Source organism: Nerophis ophidion, linkage group LG21, assembly GCF_033978795.1.
Source record: "Nerophis ophidion isolate RoL-2023_Sa linkage group LG21, RoL_Noph_v1.0, whole genome shotgun sequence".
Classification (NCBI taxonomy): domain Eukaryota; kingdom Metazoa; phylum Chordata; class Actinopteri; order Syngnathiformes; family Syngnathidae; genus Nerophis; species Nerophis ophidion.
The window spans coordinates 39,321,558-39,348,389 of record NC_084631.1 but is presented as its reverse complement, the minus strand read 5'-3'; the positions used below and the strand labels follow the sequence as shown (position 1 = coordinate 39,348,389).

The window sequence follows — 26,832 nt, the reverse complement described above, 5'->3', positions numbered from 1 at the left end:
TAAGAACATTTCTCAACCAGCTATTGCAAGGAATTTAGGGAGTTCACCGTCGAAAGGTTTAGAGAATCACTGCACGTAAAAACCGACATCAGTGTGTAAAGGATATCACCACATGGGCTAAGGAACACTTAAAAAAAGCACTGTCGGTAGCTACAGTTGGTCGCTACATATGTAAGTGCAAGTTAAAGCCAAAGCCATTTATCAACAACACCCAGAAACACCGCTGCAAATGGCCCCCCATTGGAAAAGAAGAAGAGGAAAGTGAAGAAGAATTGGAAGAACAATTTGATGAAAAGGAATTTGAAGAAGAAATAGAAGAAGAAGAAAAAGAGGAAGAAGACGAAGGGGAAAGTGAAGAACAATTGGAAGAATTTGATGAAGAATGGATGAAGAGGAATTTGATGAAGAATTTGATGAAGAAATAGAAGAAGAAGAAAAAGAGGAAGAAGATGAAATAGAAGAAGAAGAGAAGAATACAGAATAGAAGAAGAAAAAGAAGAACAAGAAGAAAAAGAAGAACAAGAAAAAGAAGAAGAAAAAGACAAAGATGAAATAGAAGAAGAAGGCGGGATAAAAGAAAAGGAAGAAGAATAAAAGAATGAAGAAGAAGAAAAGGAAGAAGAAGAAGAAGAAAGAGAAGAAGAGGGAATAGAAGAACAACAAGAACAAGAAAAAGAACAATAAGAAGAAAAAGTAGATGAAATATAAGAAGAAGAAAAAGAGGAAGAAGATGAAATAGTAGAAGAAGAGAAGAAAACAGAATAGAAGAAAAAGAAGAAAAAGAAGAAGAAAAAGACAAAAATGAAATAGAAGAAGGCGGAATAAAAGAAAAAGAAGAATAAAAGAATGAAGAAGAAAAGGAAAAAGAAGAAGAAAAGGAAGAAGAATAAGAAAGAAAAGAAGACAGAATAGAAGAACAACAAGAACAAGAAAAACAACAATAAGAAGAAAAAGTAGATGAAATAGAAGAAGAAGAAAAAGAGAAAGAAGACGACAAAAAAGAAGACAAAGAACAAAGGAGGGATGAAGAAAAGGTGGAAAAGGAAGAAAAGACCGGGGGCACAGACTTTCTGGCGGTGGAGGTCTGTGAGGAGGCGTGGCCTGGGGACCTGCAGCGAGGCGGGGGAGGGGGGAGGTGGGTATTGCTGCCAGGGCAGCAGCAGAGAAGAAGGGGGCCGGAGAACTTGGAGAAATTGGAGGGAATGGCGAAGAGAGAACCCCCAACCCGAGCACGAGAGTCCTTCCACAATCATGGACGCCCCTGCTTATTACAGCGAGACAACGTCAAGCCACGTGTTACAACAGCGTGGCTTCATAGTAAAACAATGCGGGTACTAGACTGGCCTGCCTGTAGTCCAGACCTGTCTCCCATGGAAAATGAGAAGGCTAAAATATGAGGCAGGAGAGTGTTGAACAACTTAAGCTGTACATCAAGCAAGAACGGGAAAGAATTCCACTTCAAAAAAGTGTCTCCTCAGTTCCCAATAAATTCGAAATTCATGATTATTAGCAAAAAGTATCTCAGTTGGAAGGTTAAAATCATGTCTTTGCAGTCTATGCAATTGAAGTTGAAAAGGATTTGTTGTAGTCTCTTTTTATTTAGCATTTACACAAGCCGACAACTTCACTGCTTTTGGCTTTTGTACACTGGCTGAAGACAGCTGGAGTGTCCAAGGTTTTAGTCCAACCATTTGGAAAAGATTACAAATCCTAACGTGCCGTTTGACCCTCATTTGTTTTTTTCAAGCCGGACTGTACATGTCGAAGCCGAGTGTGAAATTCAAGACCACGGAGCGAGCCATGTTTGCAGGAAGAAGCCTTGTCTTGACGGGCCGGTCCGAGGCTCCCCTCAGACCACGGTGCTTATGTCGTCAGCCTCTTCTGCTTTCTTGGGCTTGCTGGGAAGAGACTTGAGGTACTCCAGGTGTCGCCTGGCGTCCTCCTGGTTCTGACGAACGTAGTAGACCACGTAGGAAATGACCATGGCGAACCAACAGAACATGGTCACCAGCATGGCGTAGTCCGTTGTCCTTTTGGCGACGTTGCAGAGATCGCCGGCCACTGCCAGGAAAGGTCGTCCCTCCTGGTCCCGAAGCTCGGAGCTCCTGCACAGAACCCGAGTGGTGGATTCGTGGTTGTGGGCCATCCCGCCGATGGCCTGCTGGAGGGCGCAGTCGCAGTGCCAGGGATTATCGTCCATGATAACGCGAGCCTTGAGGCGGGAAAAGGCCTCCCTGTGCACACTGGTGATGCGGTTATGGGACAGGTCCAGCACTTGGAGCGTTGCCTCGACGCCACTGAACGCCCCATCTCCGAGCGTCTCCACGGTATTGTAGGAAAGGTTGAGCTCTCTCAAAAGCCAAAGTCCGTGGAAAGCCTGATCGGGAACGCTGTCTATCTGGTTGTGGTCCAGCCTCAACAAGACCGTGTCCACCGGCAGGCTGGGAGGGATCTCTTTGAGCCGGGACTGACTGCAGCTGACATTGAGCCCATGAAGGTGGAGGTCGCGCTGACAGTTGCAGCCTCTGGGACACATGCTGGCCGAAGGGAAACACAGGACCATGAGTACCAGACTCTGGAGGAGCAGGCACATGGGGATGGAGCGTGACAACCACAACTCTAACACAGTCATGGCCACTGGCTGTCTGCGGCATCCCGTCCGGGACCAGCACCACTGGTTCTTCAAAGACAAGTCATGGGAGACGCATGCGGACCGACTGCTGCTACTGGAGGATCAGCACAACCTGGAACCAAACAAGTCAAGATGATTGATCAGATCTAGTCTTAAACTCAGATTGGTCACATATACTAGTATACTGGTCAGAGCTAGTCTTAGATTGGTAAAATATAGTCTGAGACAGGTCAGATATAGTCTTGGACTTGGATTGGTTAGATCTAGCATGAGACTTAAATTGGTCACATTGAGTCTTGGACTTAAATTGGTCAAATCTTGTCTTGGACTTAGAATGTTTAGATCTCGTCACTCTAACACAGTCTTAGTGACTGGCTGTCTGGGGCATCCCGTCCGGGACCAGCACCACCGGTTCTTCAAAGACAAGTCATGGGAGACGCATGCGGACCTACTGGAGGATCGGGACAACCTGAAACCAAACAAGGCAAGATGAGGTTTGTCATCTGGAGTAGGACCTTGGTTGACTGCTGACTAAGTCTTGATTACTGAGCCATGGCCAGTTATGGTTAGACTGGTCAGATCTAGTATGAGACTTAGATTGGTCCAATCTAATCAGACTTAGATTCGTCAGATCTAGTCAACAACTTAGACTGGTCAAATCTCGTATGAGACTTAGATTGGTCACATTTAGTCTTAGACTTAGATTAGTCACATCTATCCATAGACTTACATTCAGCAGATCTAGTCAGAGACTTAAAGTGGTCAAATGTTGTCTTGAACTTCGATTGATCAGATCTAGTCATAGACTAATATTTGTTGGATCTAGTCTTAAACTCAGATTGGTCACATATACTAGTATACTGGTCAGATCTAGTCTTAGATTGGTCAGATAGAGTCTGAGACAGGTTAGATATAGTCTTCGACTTGGATTGGTTAGATCTAGTATGAGACTTAAATTGGTCACATCTAGTCTTAGACTTAGATTGGTCAAATCTTGTCTTGGACTTATAATGTTCAGATCTCGTCACTCTCACACAGTCTTAGTGACTGGCTGTCTGCGGCATCCCGTCCGGGACCAGCACCACTGGTTCTTCAAAGACAAGTCATGGGAGACACATGCGGACCTACTGGAGGATCGGGACAACCTGAAACCAAACAAGGCAAGATGAGGTTTGTCATCTGGAGTAGGACCTTGGTTGACTGCTGACTAAGTCTTGATTACTGAGCCACGGCCAGTTATGGTTAGACTGGTCAGATCTAGTATGAGACTTAGATTGGTCCAATCTAATCAGACTTAGATTCGTCAGATCTAGTCAACGACTTAGATTGGTCAAATCTCGTATGAGACCTAGATTGGTCACATTTAGTGTTAGACTTAGATTTGTCACATCTATCCATAGACTTACATTCAGCAGATCTAGTCAGAGACTTAAAGTGGTCAAATGGTGTCTTGAACTTCGATTGATCAGATCTAGTCATAGACTAATATTTGTTGGATCTAGTCTTAAACTCAGATTGGTGACATATACTAGTATACTGGTCAGATCTGGTCTTAGATTGGTCAGATAGAGTCTGAGACAGGTTAGATATAGTCTTAGACTTGGATTGGTTAGATCTAGTATGAGACTTAAATTGGTCACATCGAGTCTTAGATTGGTCAAATCTTGTCTTGGACTTAGAATGGTCAGATCTCGTTACTCTAACACAGTCTTAGTGACTGGCTGTCTGGGGCATCCCGTCCGGGACCAGCACCACTGGTTCTTCAAAGACAAGTCATGGGAGACACATGCGGACCTACTGGAGGATCGGGACAACCTGAAACCAAACAAGGCAAGATGAGGTTTGTCATCTGGAGTAGGACCTTGGTTGACTGCTGACTAAGTCTTGATTACTGAGCCACGGCCAGTTATGGTTAGACTGGTCAGATCTAGTATGAGACTTAGATTGGTCCAATCTAATCAGACTTAGATTTGTCAGATCTAGTCAACGACTTAGATTGGTCAAATCTCGTATGAGACTTAGATTGGTCACATTTAGTCTTAGACTTAGATTTGTCACATCTATCCATAGACTTACATTCAGCAGATCTAGTCAGAGACTTAAAGTGGTCAAATGTTGTCTTGAACTTCGATTGATCAGATCTAGTCATAGACTAATATTTGTTGGATCTAGTCTTGAACTCAGATTGGTCACATATACTAGTATACTGGTCAGAGCTAGTCTTAGATTGGTCAGATAGAGGCTGAGACAGGTCAGATATAGTCTTGGACTTGGATTGGTTAGATCTAGCATGAAACTTAAATTGGTCACATCGAGTCTTAGACTTAGATTGGTCAAATCTTGTATTGGACTTAGAATGTTCAGATCTCGTCACTCTAACACAGTCTTAGTGACTGGCTGTCTGCGGCATCCCGTCCGGGACCAGCACCACTGGTTCTTCAAAGACAAGTCATGGGAGACACATGCGGACCTACTGGAGGATCGGGACAACCTGAAACCAAACAAGGCAAGATGAGGTTTGTCATCTGGAGTAGGACCTTGGTTGACTGCTGACTAAGTCTTGATTACCGAGCCACGGCCAGTTATGGTTAGACTGGTCAGATCTAGTATGAGACTTAGATTGCTCCAATCTAATCAGACTTAGATTCGTCAGATCTAGTCAACGACTTAGACTGGTCAAATCTCGTATGAGACTTAGATTGGTCACATTTAGTCTTAGACTTAGATTTGTCACATCTATCCATAGACTTACATTCAGCAGATCTAGTCAGAGACTTAAAGTGGTCAAATGTTGTCTTGAACTTCGATTGATCAGATCTAGTCAAAGACTAATATTTGTTGGATCTAGTCTTAAACTCAGATTGGTGACATATACTAGTATACTGGTCAGATCTGGTCTTAGATTGGTCAGATAGAGTCTGAGACAGGTTAGATATAGTCTTAGACTTGGATTGGTTAGATCTAGTATGAGACTTAAATTGGTCACATCGAGTCTTAGATTGGTCAAATCTTGTCTTGGACTTAGAATGGTCAGATCTCGTTACTCTAACACAGTCTTAGTGACTGGCTGTCTGGGGCATCCCGTCCGGGACCAGCACCACTGGTTCTTCAAAGACAAGTCATGGGAGACACATGCGGACCTACTGGAGGATCGGGACAACCTGAAACCAAACAAGGCAAGATGAGGTTTGTCATCTGGAGTAGGACCTTGGTTGACTGCTGACTAAGTCTTGATTACTGAGCCACGGCCAGTTATGGTTAGACTGGTCAGATCTAGTATGAGACTTAGATTGGTCCAATCTAATCAGACTTAGATTTGTCAGATCTAGTCAACGACTTAGATTGGTCAAATCTCGTATGAGACTTAGATTGGTCACATTTAGTCTTAGACTTAGATTTGTCACATCTATCCATAGACTTACATTCAGCAGATCTAGTCAGAGACTTAAAGTGGTCAAATGTTGTCTTGAACTTCGATTGATCAGATCTAGTCATAGACTAATATTTGTTGGATCTAGTCTTGAACTCAGATTGGTCACATATACTAGTATACTGGTCAGAGCTAGTCTTAGATTGGTCAGATAGAGGCTGAGACAGGTCAGATATAGTCTTGGACTTGGATTGGTTAGATCTAGCATGAAACTTAAATTGGTCACATCGAGTCTTAGACTTAGATTGGTCAAATCTTGTATTGGACTTAGAATGTTCAGATCTCGTCACTCTCACACAGTCTTAGTGACTGGCTGTCTGCGGCATCCCGTCCGGGACCAGCACCACTGGTTCTTCAAAGACAAGTCATGGGAGACACATGCGGACCTACTGGAGGATCGGGACAACCTGAAACCAAACAAGGCAAGATGAGGTTTGTCATCTGGAGTAGGACCTTGGTTGACTGCTGACTAAGTCTTGATTACCGAGCCACGGCCAGTTATGGTTAGACTGGTCAGATCTAGTATGAGACTTAGATTGCTCCAATCTAATCAGACTTAGATTCGTCAGATCTAGTCAACGACTTAGACTGGTCAAATCTCGTATGAGACTTAGATTGGTCACATTTAGTCTTAGACTTAGATTTGTCACATCTATCCATAGACTTACATTCAGCAGATCTAGTCAGAGACTTAAAGTGGTCAAATGTTGTCTTGAACTTCGATTGATCAGATCTAGTCAAAGACTAATATTTGTTGGATCTAGTCTTAAACTCAGATTGGTCACATATACTAGTATACTGGTCAGATCTAGTCTTAGATTGGTCAGATAGAGGCTGAGACAGGTTATATATAGTCTTAGACTTGGATTGGTTTGATCTAGTATGAGACTTAAATTGTTCACATCGAGTCTTAGATTGGTCAAATCTTGTCTTGGACTTAGAATGTTCAGATCTCGTCATTCTAACACAGTCTTAGTGACTGGCTGTCTGCGGCATCCCGTCCGGGACCAGCACCACTGGTTCTTCAAAGACAAGTCATGGGAGACACATGCGGACCTACTGGAGGATCGGGACAACCTGAAACCAAACAAGGCAAGATGAGGTTTGTCATCTGGAGTAGGACCTTGGTTGACTGCTGACTAAGTCTTGATTACCGAGCCACGGCCAGTTATGGTTAGACTGGTCAGATCTAGTATGAGACTTAGATTGGTCCAATCTAATCAGACTTAGATTCGTCAGATCTTGTCAACGACTTAGATTGGTCAAATCTCGTATGAGACTTAGATTGGTCACATTTAGTCTTAGACTTAGATTTGTCACATCTATCCATAGACTTACATTCAGCAGATCTAGTCAGAGACTTAAAGTGGTCAAATGTTGTCTTGAACTTCGATTGATCAGATCTAGTCATAGACTAATATTTGTTGGATCTAGTCTTAAACTCAGATTGGTCACATATACTAGTATACTGGTCAGATCTAGTCTTAGATTGGTCAGATAGAGGCTGAGACAGGTCAGATATAGTCTTGGACTTGGATTGGTTAGATCTAGCATGAAACTTAAATTGGTCACATCGAGTCTTGGACTTAGATTGGTCAAATCTTGTCTTGGACTTAGAATGTTCAGATCTCGTCACTCTAACACAGTCATGGCCACTGGCTGTCTGCGGCATCCCGTCCGGGACCAGCACCACTGGTTCTTCAAAGACAAGTCATGGGAGACGCATGCGGACCGACTGCTGCTACTGGAGGGTCAGCACAACCTGGAACCAAACAAGTCAAGATGATTGATCAGATCTAGTCATGGACTAGTATTTGTAGGATCTAGTCTTAAACTCAGATTGGCCACATATACTAGTATACTGGTCAGAGCTAGTCTTAGATTGGTCAGATATAGTCTGAGACAGGTCAGATATAGTCTTGGACTTGGTTAGATGTAGCATGAGACTTAAATTAGTCACATCGAGTCTTAGACTTAGATTGGTCAAATCTTGTCTTGGACTTAGAATGTTCAGATCTCTAACACAGTCTTAGTGACTGGCTGTCTGCGGCATCACGTCCGGGACCAGCACCACTGGTTCTTCAAAGACAAGTCATGGGAGACGCATGCGGACCGACTGCTGCTACTAGAGGATCAGCACAACCTGAAACCAAACAAGTCAAGATGATTGATCAGATCTAGTCTTAAACTCAGATTGGTCACATATACTAGTATACTGGTCAGATCTAGTCTTAGATTGGTCAGATAGAGTCTGAGACAGGTTAGATATAGTCTTAGATTTGGATTGGTTGGATCTAGTATGAGACTTAAATTGGTCACATCGAGTCTTAGACTTATATTGGTCAAATCTTGTCTTGGACTTAGAATGTTCAGATCTCGTCACTCTAACACAGTCTTAGTGACTGGCTGTCTGGGGCATCCCGTCCGGGACCAGCACCACTGGTTCTTCAAAGACAAGTCACGGGAGACACATGCGGACCTACTGGAGGATCGGGACAACCTGAAACCAAACAAGGCAAGATGAGGTTTGTCATCTGGAGTAGGACCTTGGTTGACTGCTAACTAAGTCTTGATTACTGAGCCACGGCCAGTTATGGTTAGATTGGTCAGATCTAGTATGAGACTTAGATTGGTCCAATCTAATCAGAATTAGATTCGTCAGATCTAGTCAACGACTTAGATTGGTCAAATCTCGTATGAGACTTAGATTGGTCACATTTAGTCTTAGACTTAGATTTGTCACATCTATCCATAGACTTACATTCAGCAGATCTAGTCAGAGACTTAAAGTGGTCAAATGTTGTCTTGAACTTCGATTGATCAGCTCTAGTCATAGACTAATATTTGTTGGATCTAGACTTAAACTCAGATTGGTCACATATACTAGTATACTGGTCAGATCTAGTCTTAGATTGGTCAGATAGAGGCTGAGACAGGTTAGATATAGTCTTAGACTTGGATTGGTTAGATCTAGTATGAGATTTAAATTGGTCACATCTAGTCTTAGACACAGATTTGTCAGATCTAGTAGGTATGTAGGTCTTTATTGTCATTGCAACAAGTTCAACGAAACTTTGTTTTCAGCACAAACCTGTTCAAGATTAGACCAACAAACAGTGTACAGAGTTACAGAACAAGTATGCTGATAGTCAGACTTAGATTGGTCAAATCTTGTCTTGGACTTAGGATGGTCAGATCTTGTCATAGACTAAGATTACTTGGATCTAGTCTTAGACAGATCGGACACATCTAGTAGTGTACTGATCAGATCTAGTCTTTGATTGGTCAGATCTTCTCTTAGACTTAGATTGAACACATCTTGTAGTATACTGGTCAGATCTAGTCTTCAACTTAGATTGCTCGGATGTAGTATTAGCCTTTGGTTGGTTGAATCTAGTATTGCACTTATATTGTTCAGATTTAGTCTCAGACAGATCAGATATAGTCTTGGACTTAGATTGGTTAGATCTAGTATGAGACTTAGATTGGTCAGGTCTAGTATGAGACTTAGATTGGTCAGGTCTAGTATTAGACTTAGATTGGTCAAGTCTAGTATTAGACTTAGATTGGTCGGATTTAGTCTGTGAATAATTTTCATTCTACATCTGTTTTGTTTTTTCATTCTACATGTGAATTATTTCCATTCTACGTTAGATTTATTTTCCATTATATGTTGGAATTATTTCCATTCCACATGTGAATTTTTTTCATTCTGTATTTGATTATTTTTCATGCTACATATGAATTATTTTCATTCTACATTAGATTTTTTTTCCCCATTATATATTTAAATGATTTCCATTCCACATGTGAATTATTTGCATTCTAGATTAGATTTTTTTCCACTATATTTTTTTAACTATTTCCATTCCACATGTGAATAATTTTCATTCTACGTGAGATTTTTTTCCCCCTTGCACCTGTGAATTATTTTCATTCTATATTTAATTTATTTTTCCATTCTACATGTGATTTTTTTCCATTCCACATGTGAATTATTTGCATTTTAAATTTGCTTTTTTTTTATATTCCACATGTAAATTATTTTCATTCGATATTTGATTTTTTTCCCATTATTTTCATTCTATGTTTTTTTTCCATTATATATTGGAATTATTTCCATTCCACATGTGAATTATTTACATTCTATATTTGATTTATTCTTCCATTCTACATGTGAATTATTTTCGTTCTATATTTGATTTATTTTTCCATTCTACATGTGGATTATTTTCATTCTATATTTAATTTATTTTTCCATTCTACATGTGAATTTGTTCCATTCCACATGTGAATTATTTGCATTCTACATGTGAATTATTTACATTCTACATTAAATTTTTTTTCATCATTTTTGAACTATTTCCATTCCACGTGTGAATTATTTTCATTCTTAATTGGAATTTTTTTTTATATTCCACATGTGAATTATTTTCATTCTATATTTGTTTTTTCCCCGATTATTTTCATTCTACGTTAGTTTTTTTTTCCATTATATATTTGAATTATTTCCATTCAACATGTGAATTATTTACATTCTATGTTACATTTTTTTTCATTGTTTGAACTATTTCCATTCAACATGTGATTTTTTTCCATTCCACATGTGAATTATTTTCATTCTATATTAGATTTTTTTCCCATTATTTTCATTCTACGTTAGTTTTTTTTCCCATTATATGTTTGAATTATTTCCTTTCCAAATGTGAATTTTTTCCACTCCACATGTAAATTATTTGCATTCTACATGTGAATTATTTTTATTCTACATTTGATTTTTTTTACCATTATATATTTGAATTATTTCCATTCCACATGTGAATTATTTACATTCTGTGTTACATTTTTTTTCATTGTTTGAACTATTTCCATTCAACATGTGATTTTTTTCCATTCCACATGTGAATTATTTTCATTCTATATTTGATTTTTTTCCCATTATTTTCATTCTACGTTAGTTTTTTTTCCCATTATATGTTTGAATTATTTCCTTTCCAAATGTGAATTTTTTCCACTCCACATGTAAATTATTTGCATTCTACATGTGAATTATTTTTATTCTACATTTGATTTTTTTTACCATTATATATTTGAATTATTTCCATTCCACATGTGAATTATTTACATTCTACGTTACATTTTTTTTCCATTATATGTTTTGAACTATTTCCATTCCACATGTGAATTATTTTCATTCTATATTTGATTTATTCTTCCATTCTACATGGGATTTTTTTCCATTCTACATGTGAATTATTTTCGTTCTATATTTGATTTATTTTTCCATTCTACATGTGATTTTTTCCATTCCACATGTGAATTATTTTCATTCTTTATTTGATTTATTTTTCCATTCTACATGTGAATTATTTACATTCTACATTACATTTTTTTTCATAATTTTTGAACTATTTCCATTCCACATGTGAATTATTTTCATTCTATATTTGTTTTTTTCCCCATTATTTTCATTCTACGTTAGTTTTTTTTTCCATTATATATTTGAATTATTTCCATTCCACATGTGAATTATTTTCATTCTAAATTGGATTTTTTTTTATATTCCACATGTGAATTATTTTCATTCTATATTTGTTTTTTTCCCCATTATTTTCATTCTACGTTAGTTTTTTTTCCATTATATATTTGAATTATTTCCATTCCACATGTGAATTATTTACATTCTATGTTACATTTTTTGCGTTTTTTTTCCCATTCAACATGTGATTTTTTTCCATTCCACTTGTGAATTATTTTCATTCTATATTTGATTTTTTTCCCATTATTTTCATTCTACGTTAGTTTTTTCCCCCATTATATGTTTGAATTATTTCCTTTCCACATGTGAATTTTTTCCACTCCACATGTGAATTATTTATATTCTACATTTGATTTTTTTTTACCATTATATGTTTGAATTATTTCCATTCCACATGTGAATTATTTACATTCTATGTTACATTTTTTGCGTTTTTTTTCCCATTCAACATGTGATTTTTTTCCATTCCACTTGTGAATTATTTTCATTCTATATTTGATTTTTTTCCCATTATTTTCATTCTACGTTAGTTTTTTTTCCCCATTATATGTTTGAATTATTTCCTTTCCACATGTGAATTTTTTCCACTCCACATAGGTCTATATGTATGTACACACTCTACATTTGATTTTTTTTTACCATTATATGTTTGAATTATTTCCAAACCACATGTGAATGATTTGCATTCTACATGTGAATTATTTCCATTCCATGTTAGATATTTCCCCCTCCATTATATGTTTGAATGATTTCCATTCCACATGTGAAACGGGCTGGGTCGCACGTGCACATGCAAACGTGCACGCGCACGAAGGCAAACACTGAACGACGTTGCTTGGCTTTGCTCAAACATGAGAAGATGAGAGAAGAGAGGATGAGAGCAGCGACAACATGCGTCATGTGTGGAGAAGAGCTGACCTGCAAAGATCACGTGACCGCGGACACCTGCAGCGTCCTCCTTCTTGTGCATCTTCACGCTTCTGTTTGATGCATCTTCCACATCACATCCACGTCCAACACCTTTCCAACTAAGGACTACAAGCTCGCGTCAAGCTCGCGTCAAGTCCGCAGCCGGCAAACACGCAGCACTTCCGTTTCCGCTTCGGGCTTTTCGCTATAAAACACTGTTTGTACTCCAGGTTAAATCATCATGGCGGGTAAAGTACTAATAATTGATGTGAAAGATCATATTTGTTATTTTTCCGTGGTGCAAAAGTACGTAAAATTAAATGAAAGCGTATTATCTTATATATTGATACTGTACATGGATGTTGAAGAAATGTTTCAACATTGCTGGCCTACATTTGATGATATTGATCTTATATTTCTAACTATTAAATGTAAATGTACACAAACATTGTTTTCCCACACTGCAGGTCCATTTGGATTTCTTTAATTAAACATAAAAAAGCACTTATCCAGGATAAGTTTGAAGATGAGGTCCAGATATGCAGTTAATGCCTTGCTTTTACTTAAGTCAATCAATCAATCAATGTTTATTTATATAGCCCCAAATCACAAATGTCTCAAAGGACTGCACAAATCATTACGACTACGACATCCTCGGAAGAACCCACAAAAGGGCAAGGAAAACTCACACCCAGTGGGACGCCAGTGACAATGCTGACTATGAGAAACCTTGGAGAGGACCTCAGATGTGGGCAACCCCCCCTCCCCCTCTAGGGGACCGAAAGCAATGAGTGTCGAGCGGGTCTAACATGATACTGTGAAAGTTCAATCCATAGTGGCTCCAACACAGCCGCGAGAGTTCAGTTCAAAGTGGATCCAAGACAGCAGCGAGAGTCCCGTCCACAGGAAACCACCTCAAGCGGAGGCGGATCAGCAGCGTAGAGATGTCCCCAACCGATACACAGGCGAGCGGTCCATCCTGGGTCTCGACTCTGGACAGCCAGTACTTTATCCATGGTCATTGGACCGGACCCCCTCTACAAGAGACATAGGAGTAAAAAGAAAAGAAGCGGCAGATCAACTGGTCTAAAAAGGAGGTCTATTTAAAGGCTAGAGTATACAGATGAGTTTTAAGGTGAGACTTGAATGCTTCTACTGAGGTAGCATCTCGAACTGTTACCGGGAGGGCATTCCAGAGTACTGGAGCCCGAGCGGAAAACGCTCTATAGCCTGTAGACTTTTTTTGGGGCTCTAGGAATCACTAATAAGCCGGAGTCTTTTGAACGCAGATTTCTTGCCGGGACATATGGTACAATACAATCGGCAAGATAGGCTGGAGCTAGACCGTGTAGTATTTTATACGTAAGTAGTAAAACCTTAAAGTCACATCTTAAGTGCACAGGAAGCCAGTGCAGGTGAGCCAGTATAGGTATATATGTATGTATATAAAGGTATATACAGTATAGGTATATATGTATGTATATATGTATATAAAGGTATATACAGTATAGGTATATATATGTATGTATATATGTATATAAAGGTATATACAGTATAGGTATATATGTATGTATATATGTATATAAAGGTATATACAGTATAGGTATGTATGTATGTATATAAAGGTATATACAGTATAGGTATATATATGTATGTATATATGTATATAAATGTATATACAGTATAGGTATATATTTATGTATATATGTATATAAAGGTATATACAGTATAGGTATATATATGTATATACGTATATAAAGGTATATATAGTATAGGTATATATGTATGTATATATGTATATAAAGGTATATACAGTATAGGTATATATGTATGTATATATGTATATAAAGGTATATACAGTATAGGTATATATATGTATGTATATATGTATATAAAGGTATATACAGTATAGGTATGTATGTATGTATATAAAGGTATATACAGTATAGGTATATATATGTATGTATATATGTATATAAATGTATATACAGTATAGGTATATATTTATGTATATATGTATATAAAGGTATATACAGTATAGGTATATATATGTATATACGTATATAAAGGTATATATAGTATAGGTATATATGTATGTATATATGTATATAAAGGTATATACAGTATAGGTATATATGTATGTATATATGTATATAAATGTATATACAGTATAGGTATATATGTATGTATAAATGTATATAAAGGTATATACAGTATAGATATATATGTATGTATATATGTATATAAAGGTATATACAGTATAGATATATATGTATGTATATATGTATATAAAGGTATATACAGTATAGGTATATATGTATGTATATATGTATATAAAGGTATATACAGTATAGGTATATATATGTATGTATATATGTATATAAAGGTATATACAGTATAGGTATATATGTATGTATATATGTATATAAAGGTATATACAGTATAGGTATATATATGTATGTATATATGTATATAAAGGTATATACAGTATAGGTATATATATGTATGTATATATGTATATAAAGGTATATACAGTATAGGTATATATGTATGTATATATGTATATAAAGGTATATACAGTATAGGTATATATGTATGTATATATGTATATAAAGGTATATACAGTATAGGTATATATGTATATAAAGGTATATACAGTATAGGTATATATGTATGTATATATGTATACAAAGGTATATACAGTATAGGTATGTATATGTATGTATATATGTATATAAAGGTATATACAGTATAGGTATATATGTATGTATATATGTATATAAAAGTATATACAGTATAGGTATATATGTATGTATATATGTATATAAAGGTATATACAGTACAGGCGTAATGTGATCAAACTTTCTTGTTCTTGTCAAAAGTCTAGCAGCCGCATTTTGTACCAACTGTAATCTTTTAATGCTAGACATGGGGAGACCCGAAAATAATACGTTACAGTAATCGAGGCGAGACGTAACAAACGCATGGATAATGATCTCAGCGTCTTTAGTGGACAAAATGGAGCGAATTTTTGCGATATTACGGAGATGAAAGAAGGCCGTTTTAGTAACGCTTTTAATGTGTGACTCAAAGGAGAGAGTTGGGTGGAAGATAACACCCAGATTTTTTTACCGAGTCGCCTTGTTTTATTATTTGGTTGTCAAATGTTAAAGTTGTATTATTAAATATGACAATATTTAAGTCAATTTTTTTACTCTAGTAACTTTTTTACTTTTATTTCAAAACTTTTTTGGGGGGATGAATTGTACTTGTCCTAGTAGTTTAAATGCAAGATATTTTTTTAAATTTCACTAGTGTATTTTTGTGAAGAACAGTTTCTTTGGATACTTTCATTTTAGAGGCAACATGTGCACTTACTCAAAACGTTAAGTGTATATACAGATTTGAAAAAAAGTGTAATTTAATTTATTTTTGAACATTGATGTGATTGATCATGTATTCTGTATTAATCAATAGTTCATATGTCTGTATAATTGATTAGTGATCAGTTTCTGGGGTGTGTGTATATATATATATATATATATATATATATATATATACACACACACACATATATACTGTATATATATACATATATTGATTTATTGATTGATATATATATATGTGTGTGTGTGTACATATATATATATATATATATACACCAGTATATATATATATATACATATATATAGGTCTATATGTATGTACACACATAAATATGTACATACAAAAATATGTATACATACACACATATATATATATATATATATATATATATATATATATATATATATATATATATATATATATATATATATGGCCCTGCGATGAGGTGGCGACTTGTCCAGGGTGTACACCGCCTTCCGCCCGATTGTAGCTGAGATAGGCACCAGCGCCCTCCGCGACCCAAAAGAAAATAAGCAGTAGAAAATGGATGGATGATGAATGGATATTTTTATATATAAAGTGCTTGTATATACACAGATACATATATGTACATACATAAATATGTATACATACATGTATGTATTTCTGAGACTCTTATTTTGGTAGCGCAGCCAGGAAGAAGTGGCGCTGTTTTAACTTATGGGTTATATACTACTTGCCAACCCTCCCGGACTCCCGAAATTAAGAGCCTCTCCCGAAAACCTCCGGGGGACAAATTTTCTCCCGAAAATCTCTGGAAATTCAGGCGGAGGTGGAGGCCACGCCCCCTCCAGCTCCATGTCGATCTGAGTGACGTGTCGACAGCTGGTTTTCAAGTCTGCTTTCCCACAATATAACGGCGTGCCCAATGACGTTATAACTGTGGAATGATTGAGGGCCAGTTCTTGGTTTCTTATGTGGGTTTATTGTTGGGCAGTTTCATTAACGACCTCCCAGCGTGGCAACAACACACAACAACAGCAGTCACGTAATCGGAGGTCTCAAGGTTGGCAAGTATGTTCTCGTCCTTCCTGTCGGTCGTTTTTTCTTAACAATGATCCGGCAGCAGCCAGCGTCATCTCACTCGGGTGCCGTGGATGTCAATCAAGTCATGTCTTGGTGAAGATTGATGAGCGCTCATTTTTAGGGCTATTTTTTGAATGCCTGGCTGGCGATGGAGTGACACACCCTCCACCATCCACCGCTAGCTAACCATCCACGTAATCGCCACCCCTGATTTAATACGCAAGTAGTTTTCTGGATTTGACCGTACGTCAATTTTCAGCAGGAACTCTGAAAGGAGACTCTTGACATTTTCTTCTGTAATGTAATGCTTTGTAATATACCATATTTCCTTGAATTGCCGCAGGGTGTATAGTATTGCCATGTCTCGAATTTCCCCCGGGTCAAACTCGTCACGTCACGAGTGACACTTCACCTGTCATCATTTTCAAAATGGAGGAGGCTGATTTCAATCATTTGAAATCGCATAAAGGGAAGAATATAAAGAGCTATTCAGTAGGATTTAAGGTCCAAGCTATTGAATATGCTGAAAAGAAGCAGCTATGTTTTATTAATATACCGTAGCTGCGAGTGTCAAATATGAGTCATTAAATGATTCCCGCCTCCTGGTGGTAGAGGGCGCTAGTGATCCTTCTTGCGACTACTCGGCTGCAGAAGAAGTGACAACAAGCAGCGATCGTTTATTTTTTCCTCTCGCTTGCACTTTTAACATGGGGGATTACATATCTAAAATAAAACAGTTTTCTAAACTGGACTTTCAATCGAAGCAGGAAGTAATAAAGGAAGATCTGCGTTGAGACAGAGAGACTTTTAAAACTGAAGAAAGATAAGGAAGACTTCTATAAACAAGTTATCGATGCGTTTGATCAGAAGGAGCTGCGCATGGACTTCATTTATAAGTAAAGGTAAGACCATGATAACGTTTTTTTTAAATAAATGTGCTTTTTGTGATGGTATCCTTACATCACACTCAAATTTTTAAGCGCAGGCCTAAATTTACCGCATGCCTTTGGCAAGCGCCGGAGTGAGAAGAGGCTTTAAAATAATTAGCTCATGCTTGCCTTTACCGCATGCCTTTGGTAAGAGGTTTTAAATTAATTAGCGCCCTGGCGACAATGCAAGGAAATACTGTACGATGCACACCTTTATTCCAAATCAGGACATATTGGTGTGGCCACCGGTGAAAGCGTGCTGGAGCAGGCTACACACTGGCAAGACACAGAGTGGCGTTTGTCCCCCCGAATCCAAAAGAGTTAGAGAGCGCCACACGTCTGCCCGAAGTCCGCCAGGTCTGCGCCGTGCAGGGGACGTAGTTGAGGTTGAAGTCCGGGTGGGTGTGGTCCAGGTTGAGCGTGGGAGGCAGGACGCCGTGGTAACAGGCCAGCGCGGTGAAGGCGGCCTCCAGGGCCCCCGCCGCCCCCAGCAGGTGTCCCGTGGCGCCCTTGGTGGACGACACGGCCAGACGTGCCGCGTGTGGGCCAAACAGCCTCTTGATGGCGGCGTTTTCCGCCGCGTCGCCCAAAGGTGTGGAGGTGGCGTGGGCGTTCACGTACGTCACGTCCTCGGGTGCAACCCCCGCGTCTTTGATGGCCGCTGACATGCACCTGTCGACAAAAAGTACATTTTACTTGGTGACGGGGTTTCTGCAAGGATAGTGTAGTGGGGGTGGTGTACTACATTTATATAGCGCTTTTCTCTAGTGACTCAAAGCACTTTACATAGTGAAACCCAATATCTAAGTTACATCTAAAGCAGTGTGAAGCAGGTGGGTAAAGTGTCTTGCCCAAGGACACAACGGCAGTGACTAGGATGGCAGATGGCGGAAGCGGGGATCGAACCTGGAACCTTCAAGTTGCTGGCATAGCCATTTAACCAACAGAGCTATACCGCTCATTTATCTGTGCTAGAAGATGGATGGAAGGAGTCAAAATCTTACAATTGTGCACACACACACACACATGGCGGCATAGCTCGGTTGGTAGAGTGGCCGTGCCAGCAACTTGAGGGTTGCAGGTTCGATTCCCGCTTCCGCCATCCTAGTCACTGCCGTTGTGTCCTTGGGCAAGACACTTTACCCACCTGCTCCCAGTGCCACCCACACTGGTTTAAATGTAACTTAGATATTGGGTTTCACTATGTAAAGCGCTTTGAGTCACTAGAGAAAAGCGCTATATAATTCACTTCACTTATATAGCGCTTTTCTCTAGTGACTCAAAGCACTTTACATAGTGAAACCCAATATCTAAGTTACATTTAAAGCAGTGTGAAGCAGGTGGGTAAAGTGTCTTGCCCAAAGACACAATGGCAGTGACTAGGATGGCAGATGGCGGAAGCGGGGATCGAACCTGGAACCTTCAAGTTGCTGGCATAGCCATTTAACCAACAGAGCTATACCGCTCCTCATTTATCTGTGCTAGAAGATGGATGGAAGGAGTCAAAATCTTACAATTGTGCACACACACACACACATGGCGGCATAGCTCGGTTGGTAGAGTGGCCGTGCCAGCAACTTGAGGGTTGCAGGTTCGATTCCCGCTTCCGCCATCCTAGTCACTGCCGTTGTGTCCTTGGGCAAGACACTTTACCCACCTGCTCCCAGTGCCACCCACACTGGTTTAAATGTAACTTAGATATTGGGTTTCACTATGTAAAGCGCTTTGAGTCACTAGAGAAAAGCGCTATATAATTCACTTCACTTATATAGCGCTTTTCTCTAGTGACTCAAAGCACTTTACATAGTGAAACCCAATATCTAAGTTACATTTAAAGCAGTGTGAAGCGGGTGGGTAAAGTGTCTTGCCCAAGGACACAACGGCAGTGACTAGGATGGCAGATGGCGGAAGCGGGGATCGAACCTGGAACCTTCAAGTTGCTGGCATAGCCATTTAACCAACAGAGCTATACTGCTCCTCATTTATCTGTGCTAGAAGATGGATGGAAGGAGTCAAAATCTTACAATTGTGCACACACACACACACATGGCGGCATAGCTCGGTTGGTAGAGTGGCCGTGCCAGCAACTTGAGGGTTGCAGGTTCCATTCCCGCTTCCGCCATCCTAGTCACTGCCGTTGTGTCCTTGGGCAAGACACTTTACCCACCTGCTCCCAGTGCCACCCACACTGGTTTAAATGTAACTTAGATATTGGGTTTCACTATGTAAAGCGCTTTGAGTCACTTGAGAAAAGCGCTATATAAATATAATTCACTTCACTTCACACACACGCACACACACACACACACACACACACCAACTAGAAAACGTATTTAAAAAAAAATATTAGCTCATTTGGAATTTTAAGTCTACAATGTTTCAAAAAAGCTGGCACGAGTGGCAAAAAAGACCGAGTTAGTTGAGGAATGCTCATCAAACATTTATTTGGAACATGCCACAGGTGTGCAGGCTAATTGGGAACAGGTGGGTGCCATGGAATGCTCGGTCGTTCACAAACAAGGACGGGGCGAGGGCCACCACTTTGTCAACAAATGCCTGAGCAAATCGTATAAAAACAATATTTCTCAACCAGCTCTTGCAAGGAATTTAGGGATTCCGCCATCTACAGTCCATAATATCATTAAAAGGTTCAGAGGATCCGGAGAAATCACTGCACGTAAAGCCACGATATTACGGACCTTCGATCCCTCGGGCGGTACTGCATCAAAAAGCCACATCAGTGTGTAAAGGATATCACCACACTGGCTCAGGACCAACTACAGTCGGTCGCTACATCCCTAAGTGCAAGTTAAAACCTTACTATGCAAAGCCAAAGCCATTTATCAACAACACCCGGAAACTAAGATGGACTGATGCAAAGTGGAAAAGTGTTCTGTGGTCTGACAAGTCCACATTTCCAATTTTTTGGGGAAACTGTCCAAAAAGCAAAAGAACCATCCAGATTGTTCTAGGCGCAAAGTGTAAAAGCCAGCATGTGTGATGGCATGGGGGTGTATTAGTGGCCAAGGCCATGCATCCATCCATCTTCTTCCACTTATCCGAGGTCGGGTCGCGGGCGCAGCAGCCTAAGCAGGGAAGCCCAGAGTTTGTTTTTTTTAAAATAAAAATAATAGTAAAGTAGATTTCAACTCACTGAAGCTTTTCAAATTGCAACGTTGCAAAAATAAATATTATTGTCCCTGCATCGTCTTGGCAACCATAAATTGTGAATTGAATCAATCAATCAATCAATCAATGTTTACTTATATAGCCCTAAATCACTAGTGTCTCAAAGGGCTGCACAAACCACTACGACATCCTCGGTAGGCCCACATAAGGGCAAGGAAAACTCACACCCAGTGGGACATCGGTGACAATGATGACTATGAGAACCTTGGAGAGGAGGAAAGCAATGGATGTCGAGCGGGTCTAACACGATACTGTGAAAGTTCAATCCATAATGGATCCAACACAGTCGCGAGAGTCCAGTCCAAAGCGGATCCAACACAGCAGCGAGAGTCCTGTTCACAGCGGAGCCAGCAGGAAACCATTCCAAGCGGAGGCGGATCAGCAGCGCAGAGATGTCCCCAGCCGATACACAGGCGAGCAGTACATGGCCACCGGATCGGACCGGACCCCCTTCACAAGGGAGAGTGGGACATAGAAGAAAAAGAAAAGAAACGGCAGATCAACTGGTCTAAAAAGGGAGTCTATTTAAAGGCTAGAGTATACAAATGAGTTTTAAGGAGACTTAATTGAATCATCCATCCATCCATTTTCTACCGCTTATGCCCTTTTTGGGGTCGCGGGGGGGCGCTGGCGCCTATCTCAGGCGGGGTACACTCTGGACAAGTCGCCACCTCATCGCAGGGCCTGAATTGAATCATGGTTAACACAAATCCATCCATCCATTTTCTACCGCTCGTCCCTTTGGGGGCATGTAGAGAGAGAAATGAAGGGGTTACCTAAATGCCCCGTCTCCGTCGGCGCTGGGTGTGGTAATGTGGCTGGCGTCCCCCGACAGTCCATACCCCAAGACCTCGGCGTAGATCCGGGCCCCCCTGTTGACGGCGTGGTCCCGCTCCTCCAGCAGGACCACGGCCGCTCCCTCGCCCATCACGAAGCCCTCTCTTTCGGGATGGAAGGGCCTGGAAGCCAGTCTGGGATCTTGGTTCCATTTGGTGGCGAGGGCCCGCGCCCGGGCGAAGCCGGCCATCGCCAGGGGCCCCACGCAGGATTTGTGAGAGTCCAGTCCAAAGCGGATCCAACACAGCAGCGAGAGTCCCGTTCACAGCGGAGCCAGCAGGAAACCATCCCAAGCGGAGGCGGATCAGCAGCGCAGAGATGTCCCCAGCCGATACACAGGCGAGCAGTACATGGCCACCGGATCGGACCGGACCCCCTCCACAAGGGAGAGTGGGACATAGAAGAAAAAGAAAAGAAACGGCAGATCAACTGGTCTAAAAAGGGAGTCTATTTAAAGGCTAGAGTATACAAATGAGTTTTAAGGAGACTTAATTGAATCATCCATCCATCCATTTTCTACCGCTTATTCCCTTTTTGGGGTCGCGGGGGGGGCGCTGGCGCCTATCTCAGCTACAATCGGGCGGAAGGCGGGGTACACCCTGGACAAGTCGCCACCTCATCGCAGGGCCTGAATTGAATCATGGTTAACACAAATCCATCCATCCATTTTCTACCGCTCGTCCCTTTGGGGGCATGTAGAGAGAGAAATGAAGGGGTTACCTAAATGCCCCGTCTCCGTCGGCGCTGGGTGTGGTAATGTGGCTGGCGTCCCCCGACAGTCCATACCCCAAGACCTCGGCGTAGATCCGGGCCCCCCTGTTGACGGCGTGGTCCCGCTCCTCCAGCAGGACCACGGCCGCTCCCTCGCCCATCACGAAGCCCTCTCTTTCGGGATGGAAGGGCCTGGAAGCCAGTCTGGGATCTTGGTTCCATTTGGTGGCGAGGGCCCGCGCCCGGGCGAAGCCGGCCATCGCCAGGGGCCCCACGCAGGATTTGTGAGAGTCCAGTCCAAAGCGGATCCAACACAGCAGCGAGAGTCCCGTTCACAGCGGAGCCAGCAGGAAACCATCCCAAGCGGAGGCGGATCAGCAGCGCAGAGATGTCCCCAGCCGATACACAGGCGAGCAGTACATGGCCACCGGATCGGACCGGACCCCCTCCACAAGGGAGAGTGGGACATAGAAGAAAAAGAAAAGAAACGGCAGATCAACTGGTCTAAAAAGGGAGTCTATTTAAAGGCTAGAGTATACAAATGAGTTTTAAGGAGACTTAATTGAATCATCCATCCATCCATTTTCTACCGCTTATTCCCTTTTTGGGGTCGCGGGGGGGGCGCTGGCGCCTATCTCAGCTACAATCGGGCGGAAGGCGGGGTACACCCTGGACAAGTCGCCACCTCATCGCAGGGCCTGAATTGAATCATGGTTAACACAAATCCATCCATCCATTTTCTACCGCTCGTCCCTTTGGGGGCATGTAGAGAGAGAAATGAAGGGGTTACCTAAATGCCCCGTCTCCGTCGGCGCTGGGTGTGGTAATGTGGCTGGCGTCCCCCGACAGTCCATACCCCAAGACCTCGGCGTAGATCCGGGCCCCCCTGTTGACGGCGTGGTCCCGCTCCTCCAGCAGGACCACGGCCGCTCCCTCGCCCATCACGAAGCCCTCTCTTTCGGGATGGAAGGGCCTGAAAGCCAGTCTGGGATCTTGGTTCCATTTGGTGGCGAGGGCCCGCGCCCGGGCGAAGCCGGCCATCGCCAGGGGCCCCACGCAGGATTCGTGAGAGTCCAGTCCAAAGCGGATCCAACACAGCAGCGAGAGTCCCGTTCACAGCGGAGCCAGCAGGAAACCATCCCAAGCGGAGGCGGATCAGCAGCGCAGAGATGTCCCCAGCCGATACACAGGCGAGCAGTACATGGCCACCGGATCGGACCGGACCCCCTTCACAAGGGAGAGTGGGACATAGAAGAAAAAGAAAAGAAACGGCAGATCAACTGGTCTAAAAAGGGAGTCTATTTAAAGGCTAAAGTATACAAATGAGTTTTAAGGAGACTTAATTGAATCATCCATCCATCCATTTTCTACCGCTTATTCCCTTTTTGGGGTCGTGGGGGGGCCCTGGCGCCTATCTCAGCTACAATCGGGCGGAAGGCGGGGTACACTCTGGACAAGTCGCCACCTCATCGCAGGGCCTGAATTGAGTCATGGTTAACACAAATCCATCCATCCATTTTCTACCGCTCGTCCCTTTGGGGGCATGTAAAGAGAGAAATGAAGGGGTTACCTAAATGCCCCGTCTCCGTCGGCGCTGGGTGTGGTAATGTGGCTGGCGTCCCCCGACAGTCCATACCCCAAGACCTCGGCGTAGATCCGGGCCCCCCTGTTGACGGCGTGGTCCCGCTCCTCCAGCAGGACCACGGCCGCTCCCTCGCCCATCACGAAGCCCTCTCTTTCGGGATGGAAGGGCCTGGAAGCCAGTCTGGGATCGTGGTTCCATTTGGTGGCGAGGGCCCGCGCCCGGGCGAAGCCGGCCATCGCCAGGGGCCCCACGCAGGATTCGTGAGAGTCCAGTCCAAAGCGGATCCAACACAGCAGCGAGAGTCCCGTTCACAGCGGAGCCAGCAGGAAACCATCCCAAGCGGAGGCGGATCAGCAGCGCAGAGATGTCCCCAGCCGATACACAGGCAAGCAGTACATGGCCACCGGATCGGACCGGACCCCCTCCACAAGGGAGAGTGGGACATAGAAGAAAAAGAAAAGAAACGGCAGATCAACTGGTCTAAAAAGGGAGTCTATTTAAAGGCTAGAGTATACAAATGAGTTTTAAGGAGACTTAATTGAATCATCCATCCATCCATTTTCTACCGCTTATTCCCTTTTTGGGGTCGCGGGGGGGCGCTGGCGCCTATCTCAGGCGGGGTACACTCTGGACAAGTCGCCACCTCATCGCAGGGCCTGAATTGAATCATGGTTAACACAAATCCATCCATCCATTTTCTACCGCTCGTCCCTTTGGGGGCATGTAGAGAGAGAAATGAAGGGGTTACCTAAATGCCCCGTCTCCGTCGGCGCTGGGTGTGGTAATGTGGCTGGCGTCCCCCGACAGCCCATACCCCAAGACCTCGGCGTAGATCCGGGCCCCCCTGTTGACGGCGTGGTCCCGCTCCTCCAGCAGGACCACGGCCGCTCCCTCGCCCATCACGAAGCCCTCTCTTTCGGGATGGAAGGGCCTGGAAGCCAGTCTGGGATCGTGGTTCCATTTGGTGGCGAGGGCCCGCGCCCGGGCGAAGCCGGCCATCGCCAGGGGCCCCACGCAGGATTCGGTACCCCCTGTAACCATGGCGACCGCATCACCGCGGGCAATGAACCTGGCGGCGTCGCCGATGGCGTGCGCGCCCGTGGTGCAGGCCGTGGACACGGCGTGGTTGGGGCCCCTGAGTTTGTGCTTGATGCTGATGTGCCCGGCGGGCATGTTGACCAGGATGCGGGGCACGAAGAAGGGGCTGACCTTGTTGTAGCCCCTTTCTTGCAGGGCCAGGGAGGCGGAGGCGATTTCCTCCAGCGGCACCATGCCCATGCCCACAGCCACCCCGCTGGCCAGTTGCTCCTCCCTGGTCGTGGGGCGCCACGCTGCGTCCTGCAGGGCCAGGTGAGCGGCTCCGAGGGCCATCACTGTGGCCCCCGTCATGCTCCGCATCTCCCCGGCGGAGGCGAACAGAGTCTCGTCATAAAGACCTTCCCCGCGTCCTCTGGGCACTAAAGCCGCGACTTTGCAGGGGATCGCTTTGTAGTCCTCCGAGTCCAGGGCGACAATGCCGCTGTGGCCGAGGACGAGCCGCTTCCAGGGCAGCATAGTCCCGGTGCCGAGAGGACTGACCAGGCCGATGCCGGTGATGACAACCCTTCTTCCGCCCGGCCCGCTGCTCCGCCATCTTGGACACGTCAACTTCTTCTTGTCGAACAGAAGCCTGCCGCTGCGTCGCAGTTGCAACTTCCCCCAGGAAAACAGCATGTTGTGTCCGAAACTGGATTGTTGCTTCAATTCTGCCTGGATGATGTCACTTTAAGCAGATCATCTTTACATAAGTTGCACAAAGTGTGCAGAGTTTAACTGCCGTTGGCTTTTAGGCACGCGTTGTAAATGCCAGTCCGAAATAATTATTGACGTAATCAACCCAAAGTCACATGTTACAGAAAATAATGAATGGATGATATAATATTTGTTAAATATTTATTTAATAAATACACCCTTATATATGTACACTCTTTTAATTTCGATGTTCGTAAATATTCAGGCATCGGCTCAAGACCTGTATTGAGGACCCAAAATATATATGTTTTAATCTTTGTTTTTTTTTGTTTTTGTTTTTTTATAAACTGTTTTTACAAAGTTCAACATTTTCAAACAGTTGACAAATAATAAACAAAGTGAGTACAAAAAACAGTACCAAAAAAGAACAAAACCGAGTCTGCAGTTTATAAATTCGAAGTAACTAAATTAGAATGCTACACATGTATATAGACCTATATGTATGTATGTATGTATATGTATGTATGTATTTATATATAAATATATACATATATATGTATATATATATGTATATATATACATATATATATATATATATATGTATATATATATATATATATATATATATATATATATAATATAAAACACCATATGGTATCCAAAACTTGATTGTTGCTTCACTTCTGCCGGGATGATGTCACTTTAAGCAGATCATCTTTACATAAATTGCACAAAGTGTGCAGAGTTTAACTGGCGTTGGCTTTTAGGCACGCGTTGTAAATGCCAGTCCGAAATAATTATTGACGTAATCAACCCAAAGTCACATGTTACAGAAAATAATGAATGGATGATATAACATTTGTTAAATATTTATTTAAAAAATGTACC

At 42.2% G+C, this 26,832-nt stretch overlaps 3 protein-coding genes across 3 annotated transcripts; all 3 read right to left on the bottom strand.

The window, feature by feature from the left end:
- Window positions 1-1,716: 1,716 nt before the first annotated feature.
- On the bottom strand, window positions 1,717-12,653 carry LOC133540092 (leucine-rich repeat-containing protein 3B-like). Its single transcript, XM_061882584.1, has 2 exons — window positions 12,520-12,653; window positions 1,717-2,744 (listed from the first exon to the last, which is right to left on the bottom strand). Exon 2 carries the CDS (start codon window positions 2,630-2,632, stop codon window positions 1,850-1,852), a length of 783 nt encoding a protein of 260 aa, XP_061738568.1. The 5' UTR covers window positions 2,633-2,744; window positions 12,520-12,653; the 3' UTR covers window positions 1,717-1,849.
- Window positions 12,654-16,838: 4,185 nt separating this feature from the next.
- LOC133540089 (3-oxoacyl-[acyl-carrier-protein] synthase, mitochondrial-like) lies at window positions 16,839-26,071 on the bottom strand. Its single transcript, XM_061882582.1, has 2 exons — window positions 24,962-26,071; window positions 16,839-18,563 (listed from the first exon to the last, which is right to left on the bottom strand). Exons 1-2 carry the CDS (start codon window positions 25,924-25,926, stop codon window positions 18,161-18,163), a joined length of 1,368 nt encoding a protein of 455 aa, XP_061738566.1. The 5' UTR covers window positions 25,927-26,071; the 3' UTR covers window positions 16,839-18,160.
- Window positions 23,910-24,954, bottom strand: LOC133540090 (3-oxoacyl-[acyl-carrier-protein] synthase, mitochondrial-like). The gene is made up of 2 exons (XM_061882583.1): window positions 24,199-24,954; window positions 23,910-24,106 (listed from the first exon to the last, which is right to left on the bottom strand). Exons 1-2 carry the CDS (start codon window positions 24,447-24,449, stop codon window positions 24,049-24,051), a joined length of 309 nt encoding a protein of 102 aa, XP_061738567.1. The 5' UTR covers window positions 24,450-24,954; the 3' UTR covers window positions 23,910-24,048.
- Window positions 26,072-26,832: the final 761 nt, after the last annotated feature.